At 41.3% G+C, this 26,653-nt stretch overlaps 1 protein-coding gene across 1 annotated transcript in view; it reads right to left on the bottom strand.

Annotated features, from left to right (window-relative positions):
- LRP2 (LDL receptor related protein 2) overlaps positions 1–26,056 on the bottom strand; it is a 213,535-nt gene extending 187,479 nt beyond the window's left edge. The window contains exon 1 of the mRNA XM_050750442.1: positions 25,764–26,056. Within this exon, the coding sequence (XP_050606399.1) occupies positions 25,764–25,842 (79 nt within the window). The 5' untranslated portion in view covers positions 25,843–26,056. The remainder of the gene's footprint in view (positions 1–25,763) is intronic.
- Between the last annotated feature and the right edge of the window lie 597 nt (positions 26,057–26,653).

Genomic DNA, 26,653 nt, shown 5'->3' with positions numbered 1-26,653 from the left:
AAGGCAGAATAACATTTGTCAGGAAACAAGCCCTCTTGTCCACAACCATTTGGCTATCCTCAAGCAAGACAATACCACTATCCCATCTCCTTCCAGAAACCAAGAAACTAAAGTCAGCCAGTTCTTCCTTGGGAAGAGTTATGTTCACTCTGTTTACTATAAGCACTCAACACTTCACAACGTTTGGTGAGTAAGGTTACAAAGAGGGAAAAGCAACTTAAACTTAAAAGGCTGTTCTGATAGTCCAGGAATGAGACGATTAGGGCCTTATCTAGTTAAATGGTCCCACCTCCGCCTGACTTCCCCCACCCTTGTCTAAAAATCCTTTCCTTCTCTCTCCCTCAGATCCCCATAACATGGCCAGAATTTTCATGGCTCGTGACCCTGACCCCAAAAATCTGCTCCCAGGTGAACTTACTCACAGGAAGGTGAGTGATTCTTAAAGCCTTCTACGGGTATTTGCACTTTCAGCAGAAAACAGAAGCCCTCCAAGGAATGAATTTTCTAATTGTGGCATTTTAGGTATTCCTAATGCCTAAATACCTTCCTCACTAGCTTGATGGAGCAGATTGTAGGGGAACAGAGTATCTTATCAGGGCTCCTAACATCGTACCACATAGGTTGTGGTACCATGTATAAGGCCATCTTTGCTAATGCCAGAAACCTCATCAGCAGTGAGATAGCATTTTTCCATAAAAGCACAGGCCAGTCCAAATACAGTCAAAGGGCCTTTCAGGAGAATTTGGTGACATCTCTGGATCAGCGCAATGTATTTTAGATTAATCTGGACTGAAGAAAAAGGCCCTAAGGAAATATTGCAAAAGCAATGACTCCAAAGGTCTCAAGAGAATCCATTAACACATGAACATGATTAATGAAACACTGTCATTTGGGTTCTGTTGTAAACTGAAAGCCCTTATTCTACTATTTGTAACTCAAAGAACTCCTTCCACTGGAAACAAAATATTCATCCATTCCACCCAAAGTGGAATATATGTGTATGTATGCATGTACATCTACATATATGCACACAAGAGAGCCCAATGTTACCAGGCGTACTGATCAAGAAACAGACTTGAGGCCAGGTATGGTGGCTCACACCTAAAATCCCAACACTTTGGGAGGCTGAGGCAGGAAGATCGCTTGAGCCCAGGAGTTTGAGACCACCCTGGGCAACATAGTGAGAGCTAGTATCTACAAAAACAAAACAAATTAACCAGGTGTGGTGGTGCACACTTGTATTCCTAGCTATTCAGGAGGCTGAGGTGGGAGGATTGCTTGAGCCCAGGAGTTTGAAGCTGCAGTGAGCTATGATCATGCCACTGCACTGTGCTCTAGCCTGAGTGACAGAGCAAACCCAGAGCAAAAGAAAGAGAAAAAGAAATAGGGAAGGAGGGAGGGAGGGAGTAGGGGAGGAGAGGAAAGAAAGAAAGAAAGAAAGAAAGAAAGAAAGAAAGAAAGAAAGAAAGAAAGAAAGAAAGAAAGAAAGAAAGAAAGAAAGAAAGAAAGAGAAAGAAAGAAAGAAAGAAAGAAGGAAGGAAGGAAGGAAGGAAGGAAGGAAGGAAGGAAGGAAGGAAGGAAGGAAGGAAGGAAGGAAGGAAGGAAGGAAGGAAGGAAGGAAGGAAGGAAGGAAGGAAGGAAGGAAGGAAGGAAGAAAGAAAGAAAGAAAGAAAGAAAGAAAGAAGGAAAGAAAGAAAAGGAAAGAAGGAAGGAAGGAAGGAAGGAAGGAAGGAAGGAAGGAAGGAAGAAAAGAAAGAAAGAAAGAAAGAAAGAAAGAAAGAAAGAAAGAAAGAAAGAAAGAAAGAAAGAAAGAAAAAGGAAGGAAGGAAGGAAGGAAGGAAGGAAAGAAAGAAGGAAAGAAAGAAAAGGAAAGAAGGAAGGAAGGAAAAAAGAAAGGAAGGAAGGAAAAAGAAGGGAGGAAAGGAGGGAGGGAGGGAGGAAGGGAGGGAGGAAGGAAGGAAAGAAGGAAGGAAGGAAGGAAAGAAGGAAGGAAGGGAAAAGAAAAGACAAGACAATATGCATTCCAGAAGGCACACTTCATAGAGTGCTCACTTGGCCATGTGTTTGTTTACCATCACTGGATTAACTCAAGAAATTTCAGTAAATTCGTCCACCTATTGATTCAACTACTGCTACATATGAAATAATTATTTCTCCAAGTATAACAGTCTGTACTTTCCTTCTTCCATTCTGCCCAACATATCTGAAAGTCAACAGCTTTTCCACAGAAGGTTAAGAGATAAAATCTGGATAGCCAGATGGCTAAATACTACGGGGAAACTATTATAATATTACAGTAGGGCGAGGAAGGGGAAGAGCATGCGAAGACTGCTTAGAAGCCAACTAACCGTTCAGGGTGAAGTCCCTCTAGTCATATACTAGGGGTTCAAACCACTGCTTCACCTCTTACTAACTCTCTGACAGCCATTTTAATTTCTGTGCCTCAATTTCCTCATCTAAAAATGGAGATAATAAGAGCTCTTACTCATAACATTAATATGAGGGTAGAGTGAGGATTATGGGTCTGGCATATCAGTAAGTGTTTAATAAAAACTGATTACTGATACTATTTTTAGGTTAGTGTTTTCTGATCCTTTAAACTCCAAATATTGTCTCCCTCTGAATTCTACAGGCTTCTTTTTGCTTCATAAATATTTGCTTATATAAGAGTTTATATATATATACGTAGCTCTTCTATATTCATCATCTGCTACCTGGTTGGAAAATCTATTAAAATAACCTAATTATGTAGCTCATTCCCCCAAAAGCTAATTTAATACAGAAATTTGAGTATTTTATTATTACTAAATTTTATAATTACTTTTATTTTACACTATACTCTCTCCTCAACTAAATCTTTCTGATGTCTGAGATTCACAAAAGAACAACATATCCATATTCAAGGTAAAATTGAACTAGAAAAATAAAACTTAATTCACAAAGATAGTCAAGTTTATAGGTACACATCCATTCCACATACTTTCAAAAATATATCACTACTTAGTGAAATAAATTAACTCTTTGCTAAATTATTTCTCTGGTTGATACTAGCTGTGTTTTTAAGACATTTTCAACAATTATATTTCAAGGGTGTTTAAGAAATTTAGTAATAATTTAAAAACACATGCTTAACTAAATAACATTAACCAGTTGCCTAAACATAGCTATCTTAATCCAAAGAAGTTGATAGTGACAATATTTATTGAATCACTGAGTTATACAATATAGAATGACTAACCCGTTACTAGTATCTATGATTTTAAAATTCTCCTCACTTCACTCTGATAAATTTGGAAATTGTTTCTGACTTGATGACATTTTGAAAAAGGCCAAGCATGGGGGAAACAGAGAGACCACATCTCACAAAAGGAAAAGCCCAAAGCTTTTCAAAATGCAGACTGCTAAGGGTGTTGTCACCATAGCAACCCTCGGGTAAAGGGAATTCCAATATGAAGAGACCAGAGAATAAGCAATTTTAACCTCAAAAGCACAAACTTACGGATACATCTATATGGTATGCATCTGTACTATATAAGGTCAAAGATTAAAAGTGACCTTAAAGTTGAATTCCAGCATTCTTTTAGTGTATACGATATATCTACAATTTCCCATCTCTTTGAGTCATTTAGAATAAGTTTTATCCTTCTTCATATAATAGTTCCTTAAATATCTGGAGAGCTAGCCATTGTTCCCCTATTCTTCTCTTGTCCAAAAGAAACATCTCCAGTTTTTCCATCATTCCCCCATGACATTGTTTCCAGTGTTCTCATCATTCTTGTTTCTCTCTTTCAAATAAGGTTCAAATTTTCTATGCCTTTCCCAAAATGTGGTACTCAAAGCCAAAGAGAAGATGCCCAGTGTCACCCAACCAGCTTTGGCCAGGACCAGTCGTGGCATACTTTAACATTCATTTCCCTCTTCCTCCTCAGTAATAGAATCCAGCATTACTCAGGTGAACCATGTGCTGAGCTAAAAAGCTACATTTTCCAAACTTCAGCCAAATGTGATCATAGGACTAAGTCTTAATTGATGAGATTAAATGCAAGCAGTAGTGTTGTGTGGGACTTCTGGAAAGTCTCCTTTAAACAGAGAAGGCATATCCTTCTTTGTCCTTCTGCAATACCACTACCTGGCATAGAGAAAGGATGGCTGTGGCTATACCAGCCATTTTGGACAATGAGGTGACTTCAGGAATGGCAGTCACCCGCAGAGTACAGTGGAGCCTGAGTCTCTAATGGTATCACGGAAGCACCAGACCAGCCTTCTACTGCTGGTTATGTAAGAGAGAATTAAATGTTTGTCTTGTGCAAGCCAAACAAAATCCTCTCTGCAACAGGAGCCCAGAGTAGAGCATGCCTATTACCTCCCCAACGTGATGGAATTTACTATAACACATGTTGTTCTTTTGACTTTCTATTAAACAAAGATTTCTTGAGTGCCTGCTTATGCCTGGCACTGTGCCAGACACAAGAGCCCAGAGGAGCTAGGCATACTCTTAGCATCGGTGGTCCTATTCTATGCCTCTCCCAAAATGTGGTACTCTTCTAGAGGAAAAGATAAAATACATACACAAATGATTGTATCTCATGGCATGATGAGACATGCTGTAAGAGAGGTTCAGACAACATTCAGTGGAGATCAAGAAAGGTCCTGTACAGGAAGGTGCATTTAAGCTACAGATAGATGGATCTGAGAGGAGGAGATGCCTCACAAAGGAAACATACTAGAACTGGCACAGAAACAGGGAAGTGCAAGGTATGTCCAAGAAAAAGCCACATTCCTCATCAATGTCACTGCACGTCTTCAAACGACAAAGATCGTACTTGAGGCAGATTCACTTTTATGTGAGGTAAAAAAATAAAAATAAAAATAAATTTGCAAGATCTATGACACCCTCTAAAGCCACTAAGTGCCTCCATAGAGTCAATTCAATTCCCCAGACATTTATGGAGTACCAACTGTTATTCCATCAAATAAGAGTTTCTTCCAATCTACAAAGCAAAGCCATCCTAATTTTAAACAAATTTCATCCAACATTTTCCATATTTTAAAAAAATGCTTGAAGGTGATAACTTGTCAATATTCTGCTAAACTGGCAGAAATGTTTCCAGGAGGTATATTCTGATATTTAACAAACTATAAAGCACAAAGTAAATGTGGTTCTCCTTTTCCTCTTAGTATTGATTAATTTAAATTTACAAGAAAATAAAGCATGTGGGAAAACAGAGCATTAGAGTCAAATATGTGAGGCCCAGAGCCAAATATCCTACTCTGCCTCAGTTCACTCATTAGTAAAAAGGGGATAGTAATGGTATCTACCTCCCTGGACGGTCATAGAATGAAATGCTACAGCTATGGTGACTATATACCAGGCATATAATAAGTTTCAGTGTATGACCGCTCTTATTACCAAGAGCGTCCCTTCCTGCCTCTCTATTCACTTCCTATCAACCAAGATGAGCTCTCAACAGAGGCACTACTGGCATTTGAGCCCAGACAATTCTTTGTAGTATGGAACTATCCTGTGTATTGCAATGGTTTAGCATTCCTGTCCTCTGCCCTCTAAATGCTGGCAGGGATACTCAGGCATAGTGACAATCAAAAAGTGCTACTACATGTTTCCAAACGTTCCCTGAGGGAGATGAACCAACTAGGAATCCATGAACTAAAACAAAGAAAATATCACACACCATGCCCAGATAGACAGCAAGCTGGAAATTTTTCAGGCAGGAAAATTAAAAAAAAAAAAAACCATTGCATATTTATGGATGTAATTAGCATACACATACATTGAAAAGACATGTCTAATATTCCCATAAATAAAACATACCAACTTATAAAACAAATAACAGGAATTATCAAAAATAGCAACAAATAAAAGCTTTCTCTTTGTTCCATGGTGACTCTCTCCTTTTCTCATCACTTCCAGGTGCACAAGTCTAGTTCTGCCCTCATCATCTGTCACCCAGATAATCCCAGTAATCCTCTAACTTAACTAGTTCATCTGCTTTCTCTCATTGCAGCAAGTATTCTTTTTACAAAATGAAAGTCTGATCATTATACTTCCCAGCTTACATTTCTTCAAAGGCACCAAAATTCTCAGCTTGACATACAAAATCCTCCACAGTCCACTCTCCCAGCTCCTTCAAGGCTCAGTTCGTATGGCAATCTGTGTGGTCTTCCTTGGCCCTTGGTCCTCTCAGGCCTAGCTGACTACATCACTGCCTTTTCTGTGCTCCCAAACTTCTATTATAGACCTCTCACCCTGTAGCACAATTGTTTATTTGCATGTCTTATTCATCTATGCATGTCAGTTCCTGACAAAATATGCTTGCAATAAATGTGTGTGAAATAAATACATCAGTAATTATTTTAACTGTAATTATTAATCAAGTCTAGCTTGACAGCTTTCGCACCTGTTGAACATCTCACTACCCTTTTTGTTGTTTCATGAAATAATAAGAAACTCTTACAAGAGAGAAAACTCTTCACTGACTGTGATTCTTACATGCTTTGCCTAAAACCTCTCACAAAATCCAGTGCTCCTCTTCAAGTATAGTCTTCCCTGGGCAAATCCTTCTCCTTGCCCAGAGGACACATCTGACCTCCACTCAGACCCATGCTTCCATCATTCCTGTTCTCAGAGTTATAGAGACATCATCAGCAAGTTCTGCATAAAACCAAGTTTACAGGAAGCATGCACAGGACACCTAAAATGGAAACACTGGGTCCACCAAAGTTTGAACTTCTTGGCAACTTGACATTTGGATCTGCGCCTTCAAGACCCGGGAGGTGAAGAACCAAACATTCTTGGGGGAAGAAAGGCAGGTGGCAAGGCCTGTCTTCTAACAATTTTTGTCTAGTAGTTTCATCTCCTTTAAAAAGCTGTATTTTTCCCCAGCAATTTCTATGGATAGAGAATCTGACAAGTGGTTTCTTTATTTCAAAAAACCACAGCATGGTGGCTGCTCTGCTGCATGACCTAACCAAGATCTGGTCAACTATGAATGATTTAATATCAGGTTCCCTGTGGAGCCAAATGTTTATTGAATGCTCAGCAAGTGCCAGGAACTTGCATGTTCACAATGTTCTTTAAATATTCCCAGGTACCTGTAAGGTAGAAATTACTAACACCCATTGTATAATCCAGGAAACTGAAGCTCAGAGAGCTTTAGGGGCACACATCTGGAAAGCAGTCAAGCTAAATCTCTCGAGCTCTGATTCCAGACTGTGTCCCAGTACCAGAAAGGGTTTGGCCACAGGTTAACTATGTCCAGGGTAGATCCTGCTGAGACTGGAGATCCTTAGGGAAGTTGGGAAGGAGTAGTGGGGGTATGGCCAGGAAGTTTCTATAATAATAGGAAGAGCCCAAAATTTTGCTTGGCAGCCAGAGATTTAAATTTACAACAGTGGCTTCAGCTCAATTTCCCAATTTAGTCTACCCTTAATATCTTAAAAGAAGCCATAGAAATTTTCTCTTTATAAAATGTGAGCACAGCATAGAATTTTTGCAAATACACAAATATTGACTAACTCCTCAAAAGTTATTCAAGATGCCTTCTTGAAGCAACCATAAATAACCCTATATCATCTGTCCTACAGTGAAAATCCTCAGAGAATGCAATAGCATATTCAGGGGCATAGGATATGGTTTTATAATTTTCCAGTTCATGTTTCTTTCTTTTTTATGATTATTATTATTATACTTTAAGTTCTGGGGTACATGCGCAGAACGTGCCGGTTTGTTACATACGTATACACATGCCATGGTGGTTTGCTGCACCCATCAACCCATCATCTATACTAGGTATTTCTCCTAATGCTATCCCTCCCCTAGCCCCCCGTCCCCAACAGGCCCTGGTGTGTGATGATCCCCTCCCTGTGTCCATGTGTTCTCATTGTTCAACTCCCACTTATGAGTGAGAACATGCGGTGTTTTGTTTTCTGTTCTTGTATTAGTTTGTCCAGCTCATATTTCATTGGAGACAAAGACATGTAAGTTATGTAAGCAGGGAAGAGAATTTTCGATTATAAGGATTCTAAAAAGTAACATTTTAATTGTATATTTCTGTGGTATTTTTTAATGCAATCAAGCTTTACAAATGAATGCAATCAATATATCCCAGTATTTTGTGAAATTCCCTCTAAAGAGAGCATGTAAGATACCCATTAAAGTTTATTTTTAGCTAAGAGCCAAACCCTGTTTCATTTTATTATACCCCTCATCGAGTTTTAACTTAGAAAAGATAAATAAAACAAGACATTAAGTGACTTAATAATAAAAGCCTATCCTAGAGTGTGTTTCAGGATTACTTTCTACACCCTCCCCAACCACTGCTCTCCCTAAATCATTCTTTCAAAATGTGCTGAGATGAAGGAGCAAAGGTGTCTAAAGCCTGACTTTTCCTTAAAACCATATATTAAAAGTTTCCCTGGTGTGCTCCTCTCAAACTAAAACTGGCTTATGATTAAGAGTAAGAGTGGCAGGGAGGGAATGAGATGAGAAGGAAACACTCTCTAATTTGTCATCAAAAAAATAAATCAGAAAATAGCCTTTAATCTTAAGAGTACAATTTACTGATTTAGTCATTTATTTACAAAATTGATGGAAATTGTTAACAAGGAGTTAATTGATTTAAGTCACCTGATTACCACAGTTAATTAACCACACTGACTTAATCTTCTTTGAAAACATCAACTAATCATTTCCCAGGTGTCAAGGGGTAAATCGTTAAATAAAAAATAAACCTCTGTCCTCCTCTTCAAGAGAGATTTCTTGAGTGTGTTTTCTTTACGGATTCCAATCTAGCAACAAGCCAAGTTTGGGGAAATTTTGTTCTTATATGGCTATACTGAAAGAGCTGCCATCTTTCCAGAGTTTTTTCTCCGTTATAATGAAGGAAAGGCAGTCTTACAACCTTACCATGTGTGTCATTTTGAATTGCTTCAAAAATGAGCAAGGAACACTGCATAAATAAAAATGAACAAATAAAAGGCAATGGAGACATTCATCTGGGAAAGTCAGTTTTCAAAAAAGGAACCTAAAAAACACTTTATTGGGAGGGTGTGACTACAAAGGAGTAGCACAAGGGAATTAGTGGGGGTGACTGAACTGTTCTAATCCTGATGGAGGTTGTGGCTACACAAATACATACATGCATTACAATTTACAGAACTGTACACATACGCAGCAATTTTAGCCTATGGTAATTTTTAAAATAAAATAAAGCACTTCATAAAGGCCAACTCTCTTTTTCACAGACAGAAAAATGGAGGTTTGACCACTTGGCCCCACCTCAAAAGGAAAAGAGGGGGCGGTCAAAAAAAAAAACCGAGCAATGTTAGGGAAACTCAGAAAAACATCCTACATGACTCTTGTTGCTCTTGTTCTGAGTTAGCAGAACCATTGCTTCTCTTCAAAAACCAAACAAAACAAAAAAGTCAACTGTCTTTGATCCACCAATGTGCCCATAGAACAGGAAGGCCCTGGAAGGAACCAAAGTCCCAGGTCACTGTGACAAGTCACACTTAGACCTCCTAAAGGGAAGAAGTAACTACAGCTTTAATAAAACCCCATCCTTCTTCCTATCCCTTTCTCCTTCCTTCAATCACGGCAAAATGCTTGAAAACTAAATCTGGATTACAGTGGGATTTTGTTGCACATAGTCACAATCAGCAACAACTATTAAAGACCCTTTTGATTTCCCTTACAGGGAAACGAAAGTGTTCAATACAATACGATCCTTCTTAGCCCAAGTCCCTCTTGGTGCCATGTTCTCTCGTCTGCACTGTTGGGTTTAATTATTTACAGCTAGAAGCATCTAACTTCCACTGTCTTTCAGTTAGTACGTTCAATTTTTAAACCATGCATTTTGTTTTTCACTAGAATCTTAGCTTTCAATGATTACTTAGCAAATTCTTTCAACACCTCACTGCACCAAATATTAGGGAAGAAGTAAATTCTTATATCAGAAGTGACCTTGAAAAAAAATGCAGAATTTTGGTACATAAAAACCAATCATTTAACAATTGACTTAGGACATGTGTATATTCAACTTTATGCATTTGCAAATCCTTTTTTTATTACACAGTAACTTAAAAGAAAAACAGAGCTAGGCACAGTGGCACACACCTTAGTCCCAGCTACTCAGGAGGCTGAGGCATGAGGGTTGTTTGAGCCTAGGAGTTTGAATCCAGCCTGGGCAACATAGTGAGACCCCCATCTCTAAAACATAAAAATTAAAAAAAAAAAAAATTTAAATAGAAAAAAACAGGATTCCCTATAGTAATCATCATGGCCTAGACAAATTGTAACTGCCATGTACATTAAAATCCAAGGGTCAATTCTCAAACTTACCAGGCACTGTTGAATCCCCAAGGAATGGTTGATAGAGTCTTACAACTGTGTTCCTTTTAAGGACAACTTTTCCTTTTGTTGTAACAACTCAATTTCAATTGCTAACTAGAGGAAGGACAGCCACACTGGAAGTGTGTAAGTTCTATCTTTGAGGCCCTCCTAATAGATCACAGCTGAAATTCCCCATAAAGCCATTCTAAGAAAAAGCACAAGAAAAATAACCCTTTCTTCCCCAGAAAAGGGAGTTGGCTTATTTTCAAGACTATATCGCACCTCTGGTACCTTCTTTCCCTCTTTCCTCCCCATTAAAACATACCAGCTTTGTGTCTTCTTCTCTCTGAACCTTGCTCTGACAAACATTTACTGTGCGTTACTATCTCAACTAACTAGTTTACCCTACAGGAGTGAACATTTCCACATTGTAATAGGGGTTTCAGGAGGAAACAATGTCTTACTCTGAAGAACTGACTTTAGTAATGACAGAACAGAGATCTTTGGCCATAGTGAGAGATACTTTGGGGCCAAGAAGCCTTTAAGCACACCCAGCACGCAGGAAATGTCTTCTCCATCTCTACAACAGCAGTCTTCTCTGGGAAGTAAAGAAACTCAGCTCTCACTTGGTCGTTCATTTTTTTCTTCAATGACTTTAAATAAGAGAACTTAATAATTTTTTCATTAATAGTAAACAACAACAACTTCTGAAAATCTGTGGATGACTGCTGTCCCTACTGGAAGGTTAGAATTGAACTCTCTGATTAGGTAAGGGTCCTTTGAATTAAAAGACATATAATTATAGAGGAAAACAAAAGGTGTTCCCAGATAATGAAATAGTAGTATAGGAGAAACCCAGCAGCAGACAGAAATCAATCTGTACCTAAAAAGTACAGTCTTCTAGTCTTCTAGAAGGAAGTAGAAATATACTCTGTTCAACAGTAAGCTGTTTTGGATGTGGTTTATGTTGAGGGACTCTCTCTATACTCTGCAGTACCTAGTTACATCATGCCTAGAGCATGATAAGGCTGCAACATATGTTGAATGAATGAATGAATGAACTGCCAAGACTAGCATTAAAATGTCCAAAAGTTGGGTCGCAATGGTACCAGCCTCTAAAATGAGGTCAGCTGATCATAATATGAGAAATTAAAAGAGGCTTCGTTTGATTACGTACAGAGGAAATATCTTCTACTTGCTCCAAATTATCCATGGTGGCAACATATGCAAATAAGAGTTCTGGGTTCAAATGTTGGTTCTGCCACTTAGTAAATGAATCACTTTGGCTAAATTACCTCACCTGTCATTGTTTTGGTTCTTTAGCCATAAAAGTTTTACTGTTACTACATCAGTAGGTAAACTAATACCTACAAAGCACTTAGGCCAGTGCCTGGTATAGAAAGCCCTCAAATAATTTAGTCATTTTTATTGTGGCTTATTTCCCAACTTCTCTACTCATCTATGTGTGGAACTCCATCATTCTCCTGCCTCCAACTTATTTGTTATGTACGGAGTCCTCAAAAGAATGGGGACTGAGATGAGGGAGACTATGCCCAGGAGACAAGTGGCCATGGGTCCTTTTCAGCAGTCAGGGGCCCTCTTGGGCTGTGCCCATTTTTCCTTCATTCATCAGGAACAAGACTCATGAATGTCCTGACTTGACATGTGATGTTCTTTCCACCACAATCCATGCTGCCTCCCTGAGTGGAGAAACCACTCCCCTCTTCAAAGAGGGCCTTTTGTTTGATCAAGGCTGTTTTCACTGTGTCATGGTCTCAGACAGCTTTCTTTTGTGTTCTGTTTAAATACAGAATGACAGTCCACTAACATGAAGTCTAAAAATGTTGGCTTATCTTTTTGTAAAAGCTACTGTATCAAATCTGTCCTAAAAATAGCAGAATGACCCATTCTGTATGTACAGGGGAATTCTCACAGGGTAACCAAGTATCTGGAATGGAAGTTACAAAGAAGGAGGCAGATTCAACTACTCTCAAATGCATTGGGAATCACCAGCAGGGCGGGAGTGGGAGGCATTGAGGTGGAGAAAAGGGGGGAGTGAAATGGAGAGAAACAGCGTTGCTAAGCCACTTGCTTTGATAGAGACAGCAATTTTCCTTTTTCTCCATCAGGACCCTGACTGGGCCTCCAGGGGCCTCGAGGAATTAAGAGCTGGTAGTACCAGGGAATGGTGATGAGCTGAGGATGCCCCTTCTTAGCACCCATGGTGGCATCTGTCCATTCATTTATTCAATGCATATTCACTTATTTAGCCCTTTTCTGGACACTAGGGAAAGCAATGGATAAAAGAGATGAAAATCCCTGCCCTTGTGCCATTTACATCTTAGGGAAAGGAAGATAATAAGTAAGGAAATAAACAAACAATTAAGTTACATACCTTATGTCAGATGGTGGTAAGTGCAATGGAGAAAGTAAATCAAGAAAGAGGAGATCGGGAAAGAATCAGAGAAGGCCACACTAAGAGGGTGACCTATGAGCAAAGACCTGTAGGAGGAAAGGAAGTAAGTCATGCACCATCTGAGGCAAGAGCACTCAGGAAAAGGGGGAGCAAGCACAAAGGCCCAAAAGTGCTCATCATGTCAGGGAAAACAAGGATATCACTGTGCCTGGTACACTGTGCCTGGGGAGAGGAGAAGGAAATGAGGTCAGGGAGGTGATGTGAAGGCCAAATGGTTAGGGTCTTGTAGATCATAGTAAGGACTTGGACTGTGACTCTTCATGAGATGGAAAGCACTGGTACACCCAGAGATGTGCCATGCAGCTTCCTCTTATAGGAAGGACCAGCTACGAGGAAGGACTTTCTTCCTCAATCAGCTCCTTTGGGGTCTGCCTCAGCTATAGAAAGCTACCTGTCCATGGTCGTGTCCTTCCAGGACAGGCCACATCCAGTGACTAAGCAAGGCCATTTCAGCCTGACACAGGACACTCTAATAGGCAACTCTTGCTCCAGAGCTTCCTCTGGGTTGACCAAGGGCTGCCAGAGTTCAACTTCTTCTTCTGCCCATCCTCCTTCCTCCCTTTCCCTTCACAGGCATTGATCTTACTAAATATCATATACTCCAAGCTGCAAACAGTGTCTGTTTTTGGGCAATCCAACTTGTGTATGACAGAAACCATGGAAGCTTCTGAGCAGAGGGGTGCTGTGATCTGACTGATGTTCTAAAAAAGTTGCTACAGCAAGGAAATCAGTATGGAAGCTATTGCAATCATCGAGGCAAGAGACAGCAGTCGGTTGAATCAGGGTGGCAGAAGTGAAGATGGTGAAAAGTAGTTGGATTCTAGATATATTTTGAAGATCAAAACAATGGGATTTTCTAAGAAATTCTATATGGGGTAGAAAAGTAAAAGAAAAGTCAACAGTTTGAGGCCTGAGCAAGGATGAGGAAGCCTTTTGCTGAGATGAGAAATTCTACATGGAAAGCAGGTTTGGGCATTAGTGGAGATCAGGAGTTCATTTTTGGACATGTTAAGTCTGAGATGACTGTTGGCCAGCCAGGTGGACATGTCAAATGAGTAGTTGGATATATGGGTCTAGACTATAGGGTAGTGGTCTCGATTAGATTCATAAATTTGAAAGCTGTCAGCATGTACCTGGTAAAGAAGTACATACGGAGTCCTCAAAAGTATGGGGACTGAGGCCAGGCACAGTGGCTCACGCCTGTAATCCCAGCACTTTGAGAGGCCAAGGGAGGAGGATGACTTGAGGTCAGGAGTTTGAGACCAGCCTGGCCAGCATGGCAAAACCCCATCTCTACAAAAATACAAAAATTATCCGGGCATGGTGGTGTGTGCCTGTAATCCCAGCTTACTTGGGAGGCTGAGGCAGGAGAATCGCTTGAACCTGGGAGGTAGAGTTTGCAGTGAGACAAGATCATGCCTCTGCACTTCAGCCTGGGTGACAGAGTGAGACTCCATTGAAAAAAAAAAAAAAAAAGCTATGGGGACTGAGATGAGAGAGACTATCCCCAGAGGACAAGTGGCCCTGGGTCCTTTTCAGCAGCCTGGGGCCCTCTTTGGTTATGCCTATTTTTCCTTCTTTCTTCAGGAACAAGACCCATGAATGTCCTGACTTGACATGCGATGTTCTTTCCACCACAGTCCGTGCCGCCTCCCTGAGTTGGGAAACCACTCCCTGCTTCAAAGAGGGCCATGAGACAGGATGAGGCCACCAAGGAGGCAGTGTAGCTAGAGATGAAAACAGGTCAGGGAAATAGACAGGAACAAGCATGAGATACCCGGGGAAGGCAAGCAAGGAAGAAAATAAACCAAGAGAATGCAATTTCTTGAAAATCTAATTGTTTCAAGGAGGAAGTCAGGATATACTGTGTCTGATGCTGCTAACCAGTTAAATAAGACCAGAGCTGAAAATAGATCATTGGATTTAACAACATGGAGGTCATGAGTGACTTTGACCAAAAAGAAAAATCTAGCATGGATGGGGGCTAAAGCAAAATGGCATGGATTTGAGGAAAAATTGAAAGGTAATTACAGTGGATATAGGCACATCTGTACAAGAATTTTACTGTAAAGTGGAACAGAAAAAATAGAGTGATAGCTAGAAGGTAATGTGGAAGAGAGGATATCATAAAAGAAAGAGGGGACAATTGCAGAGAGGTGAGAGGGAATGGGATCTAGAACATGAATGAAATGGTTGGACTAAGAGCATGGAAAATTCTTCCAGTGTAATAGGAGGAAAGACAGAGGATATAAGCTGAAGTTCAAATGATGATGGCTGAGTTATAGAAGTTTATGGAATTCTCTTCTGGTTGCTTCTATTTTCATAGTTTTAAAAAGCTCACTCTACATCTGAGCAGGCGATGTCAGAGGTTTGAGGATAGAGGAGAAGATATAAGGAAGCAGGAGAAGCAATGGACAGGCTAGGAAGCAAGTCCTAAGCTTGAGATTGGCTTCATGAATGTCAAGCGAGGCTAGTCAGTATAGTTGTGTTTTTCTCCTGCCATATTTGGCTACAGAGATGCAGATGTGGAGAATTGGATTTAACCACGATCAGGGTCTTGCCAAGCACAACAGAGCCAGATAAAGGGGCCAAGCTGCTGAGGGTGTATGTAAGCAGGGAAGTGAAATTAATCATGGCCATAAAATATAAGCTGAGGAAGTAAATAGGTGAGGGATTTGAGGGACGGTGAAGAGGCGGTAGGATCAACAAACTGTAAGTCCCAATGAGGTCAACAAATAGTTGAGGCTAGGATACAAAGGAAATGAGCTATGAAGTTTTTCAATACTCCCGTTCCAAACATGGAACAGACAGCTTCTCTAGAAGCCAGTGGGCTGTGACAGCGGTGCTCTGAGATGAATTCCTGACATAGGTGAGAAAAGATTAGAAGACCTGCAACAGTTATTTACCTCAATGAATCTAATGAATCTAATGTTCTTAGGAGGGTCTGGGGAGAACTTCAAAGGTGACCAAGGTAAGAGCAAAACATAACAATTAAGACACAAACAGTGGCACATTTAGGGAGAGGTTCAGGACCTGCCACACTGGCCAAAAATGGAGGTGTCCAGGAATGAGGGCGGTACTTCATGTCACTCTCAGACTTAAAAGAGTCCTGTCCTTGTTGTAGGTACCTTGTAACATTCCCATCCAAAAGAAAGAGATTAACAGAGTATATTTAACTGCCACTGAAGAAATTTGCAGTGGCAAGTCAGTTCATCTGTAAGTCTGTTTACAAAACTGAAAAATGAGAGGGTACCTAGATTAGATGTTCCCAAAATGTGTCCAGCCCTCATAATCATCTAGAAACTTTTAAAAATACAGATTTTCCACATTTTCTTTATCTAGTCTATCATTGATAGGCATTTGGGTTGGTTGTGGCACATATACATCATGGAATAATATGCAGCCATAAAAAATAATGAGTTCATGTCCTCTGCAGGGACATGAATGACACTGGAGGCCATCATTCTCAGCAAAGTAACATAGGAACAGAAAAACCAAATACTGCATGTTCTCACTCATAAGTGGGAGTTGAACAATGAGAACACATGGTCACAGGGAGGGGGACATCACACACAGAGAGGGGAACATCACACACCAGGGCCTGTCAGGGGGTGGGGGTAAAGGGGAGGGAGAGCATTAGGACAAATACCTAATGCATGTGGGGCTTAAAACCTAGATGAAAGGTTGATAGGTACAGCAAACCACCATGGCACATGTATACCTATGTAACAAACCTGCACGTTCTGCATATGTATCCCAGAACTGAAAGTAAAATAAAATAAAATTTTTAAGAATGCAGATTTTCATACCCCTGCTTTAGTAAGAGTGGGTTTTAAGAATCTATATTCTTTTTTAAGTTCTTCAGGTGATTTTAATGATATGCCAAGTTTGGGGAGCTAGCTGACTTTATCTAGAGTCCTTAGAAATTATAACAATCTGTAAGTTATTGTGATGAAATAATACTTTCGAGAACATAACTAAAACCTTCTCAAAGTTGGATTCTCCTAGATAGGATCAAGGAAACATGTAGCCCCATTTGCCCTGGCAGCCATATCAGAATCATATGGAAAGCCAGACTGCACACAAAGGTGAAACTTAGAGGGGAGTAGGGTCAAGGAAAACACAAAGAAAGAGAACTGGAACCCTGACTGCACCTCCCCTGAACCCCACTCTGCCTCAGTATTTTTTACTCACATAAGCCAACAAATACCCTTTATTGTGTAGGCCATTTTGAGTTGGGTTTTCTGTTTCTTGCAACAAAAAGTATCCTCCACACCCTTCCCCACATCAAAATTAAACCATGCTAGCATGTATCACCTCCCTTCTAGTGAGATTAAAATGTGTGTAGGATTGCCATATTTCTGATAAAATACTTTCATTCTTAAATTCGACTTTAAGAATTCCCTGATAAAATAAATGATTTTGGCTGGGCATGGTGGCTAGCGCCTATAATCCCAGCACTTTGGGAGGCTGAGGCAGGAGGATCATTTGAGCTCAGGGGTTTGAGGCCAGCCTGAACAATATGGAGAAACCCAATTTCTGCAAAAAATATAGAAATTAACTGTGCATGGTGGTATGTGTCTGTAGTCCCAGCTTCTTGGAGGGCTAAGCCAAGAGGATCGCTTCAGCCTGGGAAGTTGAGGCTGTAGGGAGCCATGTTTACATCACTGCACTCCAGCCTGGGTGATAAAGTGAGACCTTGTCTCAAAAAATAAAGATAACGATTTTGATTTTTTCAACCTTTACTCAGGAAATTTTCTCCTTGTTAATGACATAAAAACCAAAGAACTGGGCCCAAAGTGACAGGCAAATCACTGACACTATAAGACAGAATATTTTTATATAGGAATCCAAGAACGTCCAGCATAACAGAAGTGTAGCTACTTTCCTTTTTGTCTTTTTCAGGTTTCCTCAACACCTTCAAAAGTACATATGCTGTTACTTAATGTGAATCAGTAGATCAGTGAGGAAAGACTTATTTTCAAAGTTACTAGGAACCTTCATGTGTTATTGGCTGATAGGACATAAATTTAAAGGAGACCTTGGATATTGCTTACAAACTTGGATCTCAAGATCTGGACAATAAATGCGCCATTGTATCCATGGTAACAGTGGCTTAACTATTCAATGCACAGAATGGTAATTACATTTCCTCCTTTCATTCATTTCTCACTGTTTCCAGTAACCTTGGGGTCAGGCATGACCTGAGGGCTAATGACCAAAAGTGAAACTTCAAATTGTCTAATCTGTCATTATCTAGGAAAGACTTACATTTCTTTGCACTGAATTTCAGTGCTATCCTAAATCAGAAGTGCCCTAATATAAAAGTTAGCCATCTTACTTTTAGAATGAGAATATCTCCATTTTCTCAGCAAATGTGATTAGAGATAAGACTTAAATTAGAGACCAACAAAGTAATCATCAGCAAAGAGTACATATATCTGGCATTTGTGAATTAATCCAATAAGGTGTGATGGATACCTGTTCTACCATTTATGAAAGAAGTCCATAGGTGAAGTGCTAAGGACACTCAGATATGCACCAAGATGGATTCTGTCTCCACAGAAGCATCTTAACCTGTCTCTAAACTCTTTGAGCTTCTTTCTCTCTACCCCATCCTTATAGCCAAGGACTAGTGCTTGGAAAAGGGACAAAGTCCTAGGAACATAAACATTGGAGTGAAGTAAATTGGAAAAGGAGCAGGAACCTAAGATTCATTAAAAAAAAAAAAAAGAAAAGAAAAGAAAAGAAATACTACACTGGACTCAAGGGATCTTGTAGTCTGATCTCTCAGCTCATTTTCCAGAACTTTCCTGTCTATCACAAAGCTCTCCTCCAAATAAGAAAACTTTAGGATCCAAATAAACCTTCTAAAAGTCCTTCTTTCTCCTGTTCTCCTTCTAAACTTAAAGTTGCAACATGGTCACATGGGCACAGATCACCGTGTCTTTTTTCTTAATGTTTCCAATACTTTTCTCCTTTCAATTCTGTAAGTTACCCCAGGGCTGCCAGCTCTTGAGAAATTTCTGTAGCTTTTTCAAGTGTGTCTTCACATGTAAAATGAAAATAACATCATCAGTCAATTTTATTTGATAAGGTATACTGGACACTTTTTATTTTTGCATCCCAGCATCTGTTCACCATTCTCCCAATAATTACCCCCATTTCTCTCTGGACTCCACCCCTTAGTGCACGATCTCAAAGACTGAGAATATAGCCCAGGCTTAAGCCATGGGAACACAGCATGACCCAGGATTCAGTGGTTGGTTCTTCAATGAGCTTATAAACTAAGCAGAGCCCCTGAGATGCAACTGAAACTTTTGCTGGGAACAGTTAAGATAAAAACTCTTATTCTTTCCCAGTGGACATGATCTGATAGGAGGTGGCTCCAGAGCCACTGACAGCCACTTTACATCAAAGGAGAACATGTTTAAGAATGGAGTCATCTCAGAACCAGGAGATGGAAAGAAAAACAAGATTGGCATGACATAGTTTGAGCCTCCATTTTTTGTTAGGTTGAACCAAATGAAATTGCCAATATTTGACTATTTCTGCATAGGAAAAAAATCAATCTCAAATGGATCAACCTAATTATCTATATCTTTTCAACTATGTATTTATTTTCTTTGAGACAGGGTCTCGCTCTATCACTGAGGCTGGAGTGCAGTGGCGCGATCACAGCTCACTGCAGCCTCAACCTCCTGGGCTCAAGGGATCATCTCACCTCAGCCTCCCAAGTAGCTGGGACCACAAGGACACACCACCATGCCTGGCTAATTTTTTGTATTTTTTGTAGAGATGGAGTCTCACTATGTTGCCCAGGCTGGTCTCAAACTCCTGGGCTCAAGCAATCCACTCACCTCAGACTCCCAAAGTGCTGAGATTTATAGGCATGAGCCACCACACCCACCCTCAACTATGTATTTCAATAAATCCTTTTTGGCTTCAGGCAGTTTAACTTGGTTTTGTGACATTCACAAACATAACAGTACTTGAATAATATGTGAAGTTGTGGTAGCCACTATAAGGATGTAACAACATGCACAGATGCATCATTCACAGACCCACTTGTAAAGAAGATACCAAAATACTGCAATACCTTCCTCCCCTCAAGTTTGGCAAAAGTAAAATTCTTGTAAAGGGTAATAATGATGAATGGAAATATACATCAGATTTCACAATTTATTAAATGTTTCACATTCATTGCCTCTGCATAACCACCCCGTGAGGTAGATATATACCCATTTTACAGATAAGAAAACTGCCCCAGAGCACCCAGAGTGTGTGGTACTGGATTTCCCAGATAATAAAGGGCAAAGCTAGGCATCAAACCAAGATCCTCTAACTTCAAAATCACAAGCCCTTCCCACTTCATCTCAAAACGCTGTAACTGTCAAGAAATTACTTAGGAAACATTTGCATTAGGAACATATGAAGAACCACAGAAATGCTCTTGACATTTCAAAACAACTACTATCTGATCATTATCAAAAAGCATCCCAAAACTCTGTTGCTGAAACATCTCCAATCTTTCTAATGCTGGTGAGATCCTGGGCAGGGTTATTAGGAATGAGTCAATGACTATTTCAGAATCTTAAATGCAAAACTGCAATCCATTTTAATTGTGAGATATCTAGACACCTCTTTTCAGTTCTCATCTTCCTTAATCTTTCTGTAGTATTGATACTATTGACTCATCAGCACACTGTTGATATTTAATAAATATTCATGGAAAAAATAAACATTCACAGAATACACAATAGTGGTAAAATTTTTTTAATTACTCAAGACTATAAAGTTAATAGGATATGATAGAACCATTTGATTTATACCAAAGGTTCCATTGAGCTTATTTTTTCCATGCTAGAATAGGGCTTCACAATTAACTTTTTTAGTTGCTCTAGATTCATGCAATCAACCTTGAGAACCCCTTTCCAATCCATTCAACACTCTTTCGTAAGCACCTCTACTTTCTTTTTTTTCCTTTTTTTAATTTATTTTTATTTTATTTTGTTTATTTATTTACTTTGAGACGGATTTTTGCTCTGTCGCCCAGGCTTGAGTGCAGTGGCACAATCTCAGCTCACTGCAACCTCTGCCTCCCGGGTTCAAGCAATCCTCCTGCCTCAGCCTCCCGAGTAGCTGGGATTACAGACACGCGTCACTACACCCAGCTAATTTTTGTATTTTAAATAGAAACGGGGTTTCACCATGTTGGCCAGGCTGATCTCCATCTCCTGACCTCATGATCCTCCCGCCTCAGCCTCCCAAAGTGCTGGGATTACAGGCATGAACTTTCTACTTACCTTGTTCTAGCTACTAGGACTTAACAGAAACTCCAAAGCCACTATGACAATGCACTCGCTTCTGATTACACAGGAAGTACATCTAGGATCTTGGTATCATTATTTTTACATGGAAATTTTAAATTTTAATTTAAAACGTTTAAAAACCTGTCAGTGTTCTTACAGTGCCTGACTAGAGAACATGAGCAATGATTATGACCTAATAATTACCTTTAGTAAGACAGAAAACCTAGTCTTACAGCAGCCTGCACTACAAAACCCAAAGATCTTCAGGAATGTGCTTTGATGGCTCAAGAATTTGAAAAATGGATCTGGAGGTATGGTCTTTGGGAGTAGGGGCACTGACATGGCATCAGTTCTGGACCAGGCTGAAAGCACATGATACATGGTTGTAATAACCTACCACAGGATTCCTCTTTGACCTGGGACAGGTAACCCATCCAGTTGTTTAAGATTCATCTGCTCATCAGACCGTGCCTTATCTGGTAAGTCAGGATTCCAAAAGGAATCTAGAAATCTCAACCAACCAAACAGGCTGGGGACATTCAGAAGGCATGAATCTAAATGGGGACATTTAGAAGGCATGAATCTAAAAAATGGTCCACTGCAAATTTATATCTTAGCTCTATCACAGGCTACATGTCCTTCGGCAAGAAACCCATTAACCGCCTTCCCTTTCATCCTCTCAGCCCCTTTCTTTTCCCTCCTGGGCTAATTGATTATCTGTAAGAAAAAAAAAAATGCAAGCAGACCAGTTGATATCTAAGGTTGCCTCCAGCTGTAAAAAGTCTGAGTTTCTATTAAAATGAGACAGGTGCATGACTGAAGGGAGTTCAGGCAGAAGTCTTATGAAGACTGGTAAAGAGAAACTTTTTCAAATAGAGAAAGAGAAGCCAATAACTGTGAAATGAAAGCAGCAGTGAGGTTCCAGAGTTATGATGGAATAAAAACAATACATGTTTGCTGTTGCCCCCACAATCCTTTTAAACATATAAACTTCATGTGAAGATGCAATTGTCATAAAAGCTGATACAAGCTCTTAAAAACATTACCGCATTTTTATTGGATTAAAGAATATAATGTTGGGCCAGGTAAGGTGGTTCCTGCCTGTAACCTCAGCACTTTGGGAAGCAGAGGTAGGAGGATCATTTGAGGCCAAGAGTTCGAGACCAGCCTGGGCAACAGAGTGAGACCCCATTTCTATTTTTGAAAAATAAGTTTTTTAACTTAATAAATAGAATACAACTTTGTTTAAGGCCAATACTATTTTCTCAAAAAAAAAAAGAAAAAGAAAAAGAAAAAAACTTCCAATCACATGCTAGGGTCTGAGAAGTCTTCAGAGAACTGTTAGTGAAAAAATACGTAAAGAAGACTCTCCTATGTATACTTGAAAATTGGAAATATGAATAGGAAGCAAAACAATATGTTACTTTAAGTGTTGATAAATATAATAAAAATATTATATTTTTAGATTATTTTCTAGTTTATTTTCACTGTCTATACACTTTACACCATGCTAAGCACTTGGCATATTTTATCTCTTTATGCTCACAAGATGTCATTGGGTGAATTCTCTTATTATCTTGTCAATTTTGCAGATAAGCCATCTGAGCTATGCAAAGTTGGTTGACTTTCCCAAGGTGACACAGCTAGAAAGTGGTAAAGCCATTGTTGGAACTCAAACAGCTTGACTCAGAGTTCAGGCTCTCCAAAATGTTTTTTCTTGAAAAGCATTACACAAAAGATAAGGAAAATGCAGATGTGGTATGATTTTTTTCAAAGACTAAACATAGACTACTCAGAACTTTTTGTTTCCTCCAATTTTTAGTGATGTGAAGTTTGCCGTGGTAGCCTACCTAAAATGTAGTGCTTAAATAAAAGCTCTTACAATCTCATTGGATTTTACTTCATATATTAAGTCAGGATCATTACAACAGGATTCTAGAAATCTCAACATATCAGGCTGAGGACATTCAGAGGAAATGCATCTTAAAATGATCAAGTAGGAGGACTGGGAATGAGAAAACTTGGGTTCAGTTCTTAGAAACCTGAGGAGAGATTCTGGAAAAAGATCCACAGTTATGAAGCAGCAGGTGGTAAGGAGTTGCATATTGCCCCTCAGTTTCTTTAGGAACCTCACACATGGACAGTAACTTAGGGAGCATGACATTTTTTGTACAAAAGAAAAAAGAAATTGGGCCAGGCGCGGTGACTCACGTCCGTAATCCTAGCACTCTGGGAGGCCGAGGCGGGCAGATCACTTGAGGTCAGGAGTTCAAGACCAGCCTGGCCAACATAGCAAAACCCTGTCTCTACTAAAAATACAAAATATTAGCCGGGCATACTCCCCAGGGCTTGTAGTCCCAGCTACTTGGGAGGCTGAGGTGTGAGGATCGCTTGAACCCAGGAGGCAGAGGTTGCAGTGAGCCGAGATTGCACACTGCACTCCAGCCTGGGTGACAAAGCGAGACTCGGTCTCTCAGAAAAAAAAAAAAAAAAAAAAAAAAAAAAAAGAGAGACAGAGAGAGAGAGAACATATACTGTGTACTGTAGCAATTACAGACTCTGAATTCAGAATCCCTTGAGTTCGCCATTTTCTAGCAGTATGAACTGAGACAAATTACTGAATTGCTCTGTGCCTCCACTTTCTCATCTGTAAAACAGTGATAATAAGAGTACTTACTTCCAAGGGATATTATGAAGATTAACTGAGTCAATAAGTATAAAGTGCTTAGAACAAAGCCTGCAACATATATGTGTATGATGGGTTACTATTACTATACATATTATTATTATATATTATTATCATAGAATGGAAGATGGATGGGTGCAAAAAACTATCAAGAAGAGTAGGTGTTGGTTATTTAGTGACTAAACCATCAACCCAGGAAAAAGAATATCTTTTTTGGTTGTACAAGGGCATAGATGAATCAGGGTAAGATTTCCTTTTGCCAGGCACTGACAGGACCATATAGTAAATCCTATAACTATATTTAGGACATGAGATATAACCCTAAGCATTGTGCAAACTCTGCACAATAGTAATAAAACCCTCTTTCTGTGTTACCAACACTGAGAAAGGGTGTTCAAAGGAAGATTATTAATGATCTCTCCCTGCCTCTCCTGCCTTTCCGAAGACTTTTGCAAGACCCGTGGGGTTTGTTAGCGTTTCCAAACTTCTTCCCAGGAAGTCTGAAATGGGTGCTGCTAGGAGTTGCTGTATAATTACTTACTTGATTCCCTCTAAGGAGCTTACGCTAAGAATTGAGGAAAGAAAGCAGATTAACCATTTGAATACATGCCACGGCCCATCCACAAGCCCTCCCCTCATTCCTCCGTAAATGGGGGCTTCCACATTCCCCACCCGTCAACCCCAATATGTGATCCAGGAAAATCAATTTATTGCTTTGGCTAATCCTACAACAATAGGGGTTTCATTTTCATTGTAGGGCAATTAAGTTGTCCGACGGGAGGGAAGGAGCAGGTGGGGAAAGGGGGGACTCTCCCATCCCCACAGACAGATTAGTCCCCGCGGTGGCAGCAGCGTCCCCTCTGTCTGTCTGGTGGTCGGTCACACGCAGCTCCTGGCTGCTACCTAGCAACGCAAAGCCAGGGGGAGAGCTCGCCGGTTCCAGCCTCCTCCTCGCCCTTCCCATTCATCCTCGGTCGGGTCTCGGTCTCTCTCTCTCTCTCTCTCTCTCTCTCTCTCTCTCTCTCTCTCTCTCTCTCTTTCCTCTCTCTCTCTCTTCCCCCGCCCCAGTCGTTCTCTCTCCCCTCCTTCTTTCCTTATTCCTCTATATTTGCTTTTCCCCTTCCCTTCTTACTACTTTTATTCTCTCCGTTTCTTTCTCCCTCTCTTTCCCTCTTCTCTGTTTCTGTTAAAACATAAACTCTCGGACAACTTGAGAGAAGTTTAAAGCACTTCATACCAAAAACTATCTGCATTCGATCCCCAAAACTCTGGCCATGCAGACGGGCCCCATTCATCAACACAAAAGCCCCCAGCTCCCAGCTGGAAAGGAAAACTTCAAGAAAAGACTCCAGTCCCTCAGCCGCTCTCGGCCAATCCCACCTCCCGGCCTTATCTTGGCTCGTAAATGATCTGTACGGTGAGAGCGGTCTCTGGGGGTCACCGCGGGACCAAGTTTCACCAGTGGTGGGAGGGGTGCTCTGGCCCGCGGCCCTGGGCGCGCGAAGGGATCCCGGGAGGGGCGCTGCAGGTGGAATGCTGCGCTCGGAGCAGAGCCCGGGACCGCGCCGCCCAGGAGAGAACTCCGCTTGGGAGAGCAAGCTGCAAACCGCAGAGAACCTCGTTCTCCTGTAAAGTGCTTTCCAGGAGGGTCGGACAAACGCCCGTGGGAACAAAGACAGGGTCTCCGTGGGGTGCGCTGTCACCGAAACTGGCGGGGCTGCTTTCTCAAGTTTGCTGCCGCTCAGTTCGTGGTGAGCGAAGGAGGGGCGCTCCCGCTCCGGGTTCGCGAAGCAACCTGAGCGCCCCACCGGGAGCAGCTCCCGCGCCGCCGCCAGGCCCTAGCCTCTGCCCGGCCGCGCTCCCCTCCGGCCTCCCGCGGACCCGACCCTGCCACAGCCGGGGAAGTGGGCGCTTCACGAGAAGCTCCGGCCGGGGGCTTACCTTGGCCACTGGCCGGCGCTAGGCAGGCGACGAGAGCCAGGAGCAGCGTGCACGCCACTGCTGCCGGCCCGCGATCCATCCCCGCGACGGTCCCCGGCCTCGCCGTTCCTTCCCCGGGAGGTGGGCGCGCGTAGCACACCGCACCGGCAGCGCCTCTGCTAGCGAACGCTCCTTTAGGTCTGCACCTCCGCCAGCTCCTAGTGACCAAAAGCCTGCACCCGCGCCCGAGGCATCCCGTTTTCTACCCGCGCCAGTCCCCACCCTCCAGACAGTGCATAAAGCCCTTTAGACCCGACCGCCCCGGAACAAGCATGCGGGAATCCAGCGGGCAGGCCCCCTGCCGCCCGGCCCGCCCCCTGCACTTTGCAGCGCGGGGAGGAGTGGGCACTCGAACACACGCGCACTCACACATGGACACTCCACAGGCGTGTGCACACTCACACACGCACTCATACAGCCGCATGCACTCCTAAGTGTCACACCAACTGACACAGATTCACAGATTCACTCATACACGCCAGTCACACACGCGCGCACATTCCACAGTCACACTTCCACGCCAACATACATAGTCCCCTTTAAGCGTGCATACACGAGCACACTCCGATGCGCACACTCTCACAGGCACACTCACACGTGCACACGCGCTGCCCTCGCCTCTCCGCAGGGTTCGCCGGGCAGAGAAGCCGGCGAGGCGACTCACGGGGAAATCTGCACGGACGCAGGTTTACTAAATGAGCAATGGAAAAGAATGGACGAGGAGGAAAGTCAAGAATAGAGAAGAGAAAGAAAAAATAAGAAATGAAAAAGGAAAGAAAAACCAGACAAGTGGAAATGAAGGACAGAAAGAAAGGGAAAGAGGCGGAGGTAGGGAAGAGAAGGAGTAAAGA

The sequence above is a fragment of the Macaca thibetana genome, chromosome 12 (assembly GCF_024542745.1).
Source record: "Macaca thibetana thibetana isolate TM-01 chromosome 12, ASM2454274v1, whole genome shotgun sequence".
NCBI classification, from domain to species: domain Eukaryota; kingdom Metazoa; phylum Chordata; class Mammalia; order Primates; family Cercopithecidae; genus Macaca; species Macaca thibetana.
The sequence above is the reverse complement of the archived record's forward strand: the minus strand, read 5'-3'. Positions and strand labels throughout refer to the sequence as shown.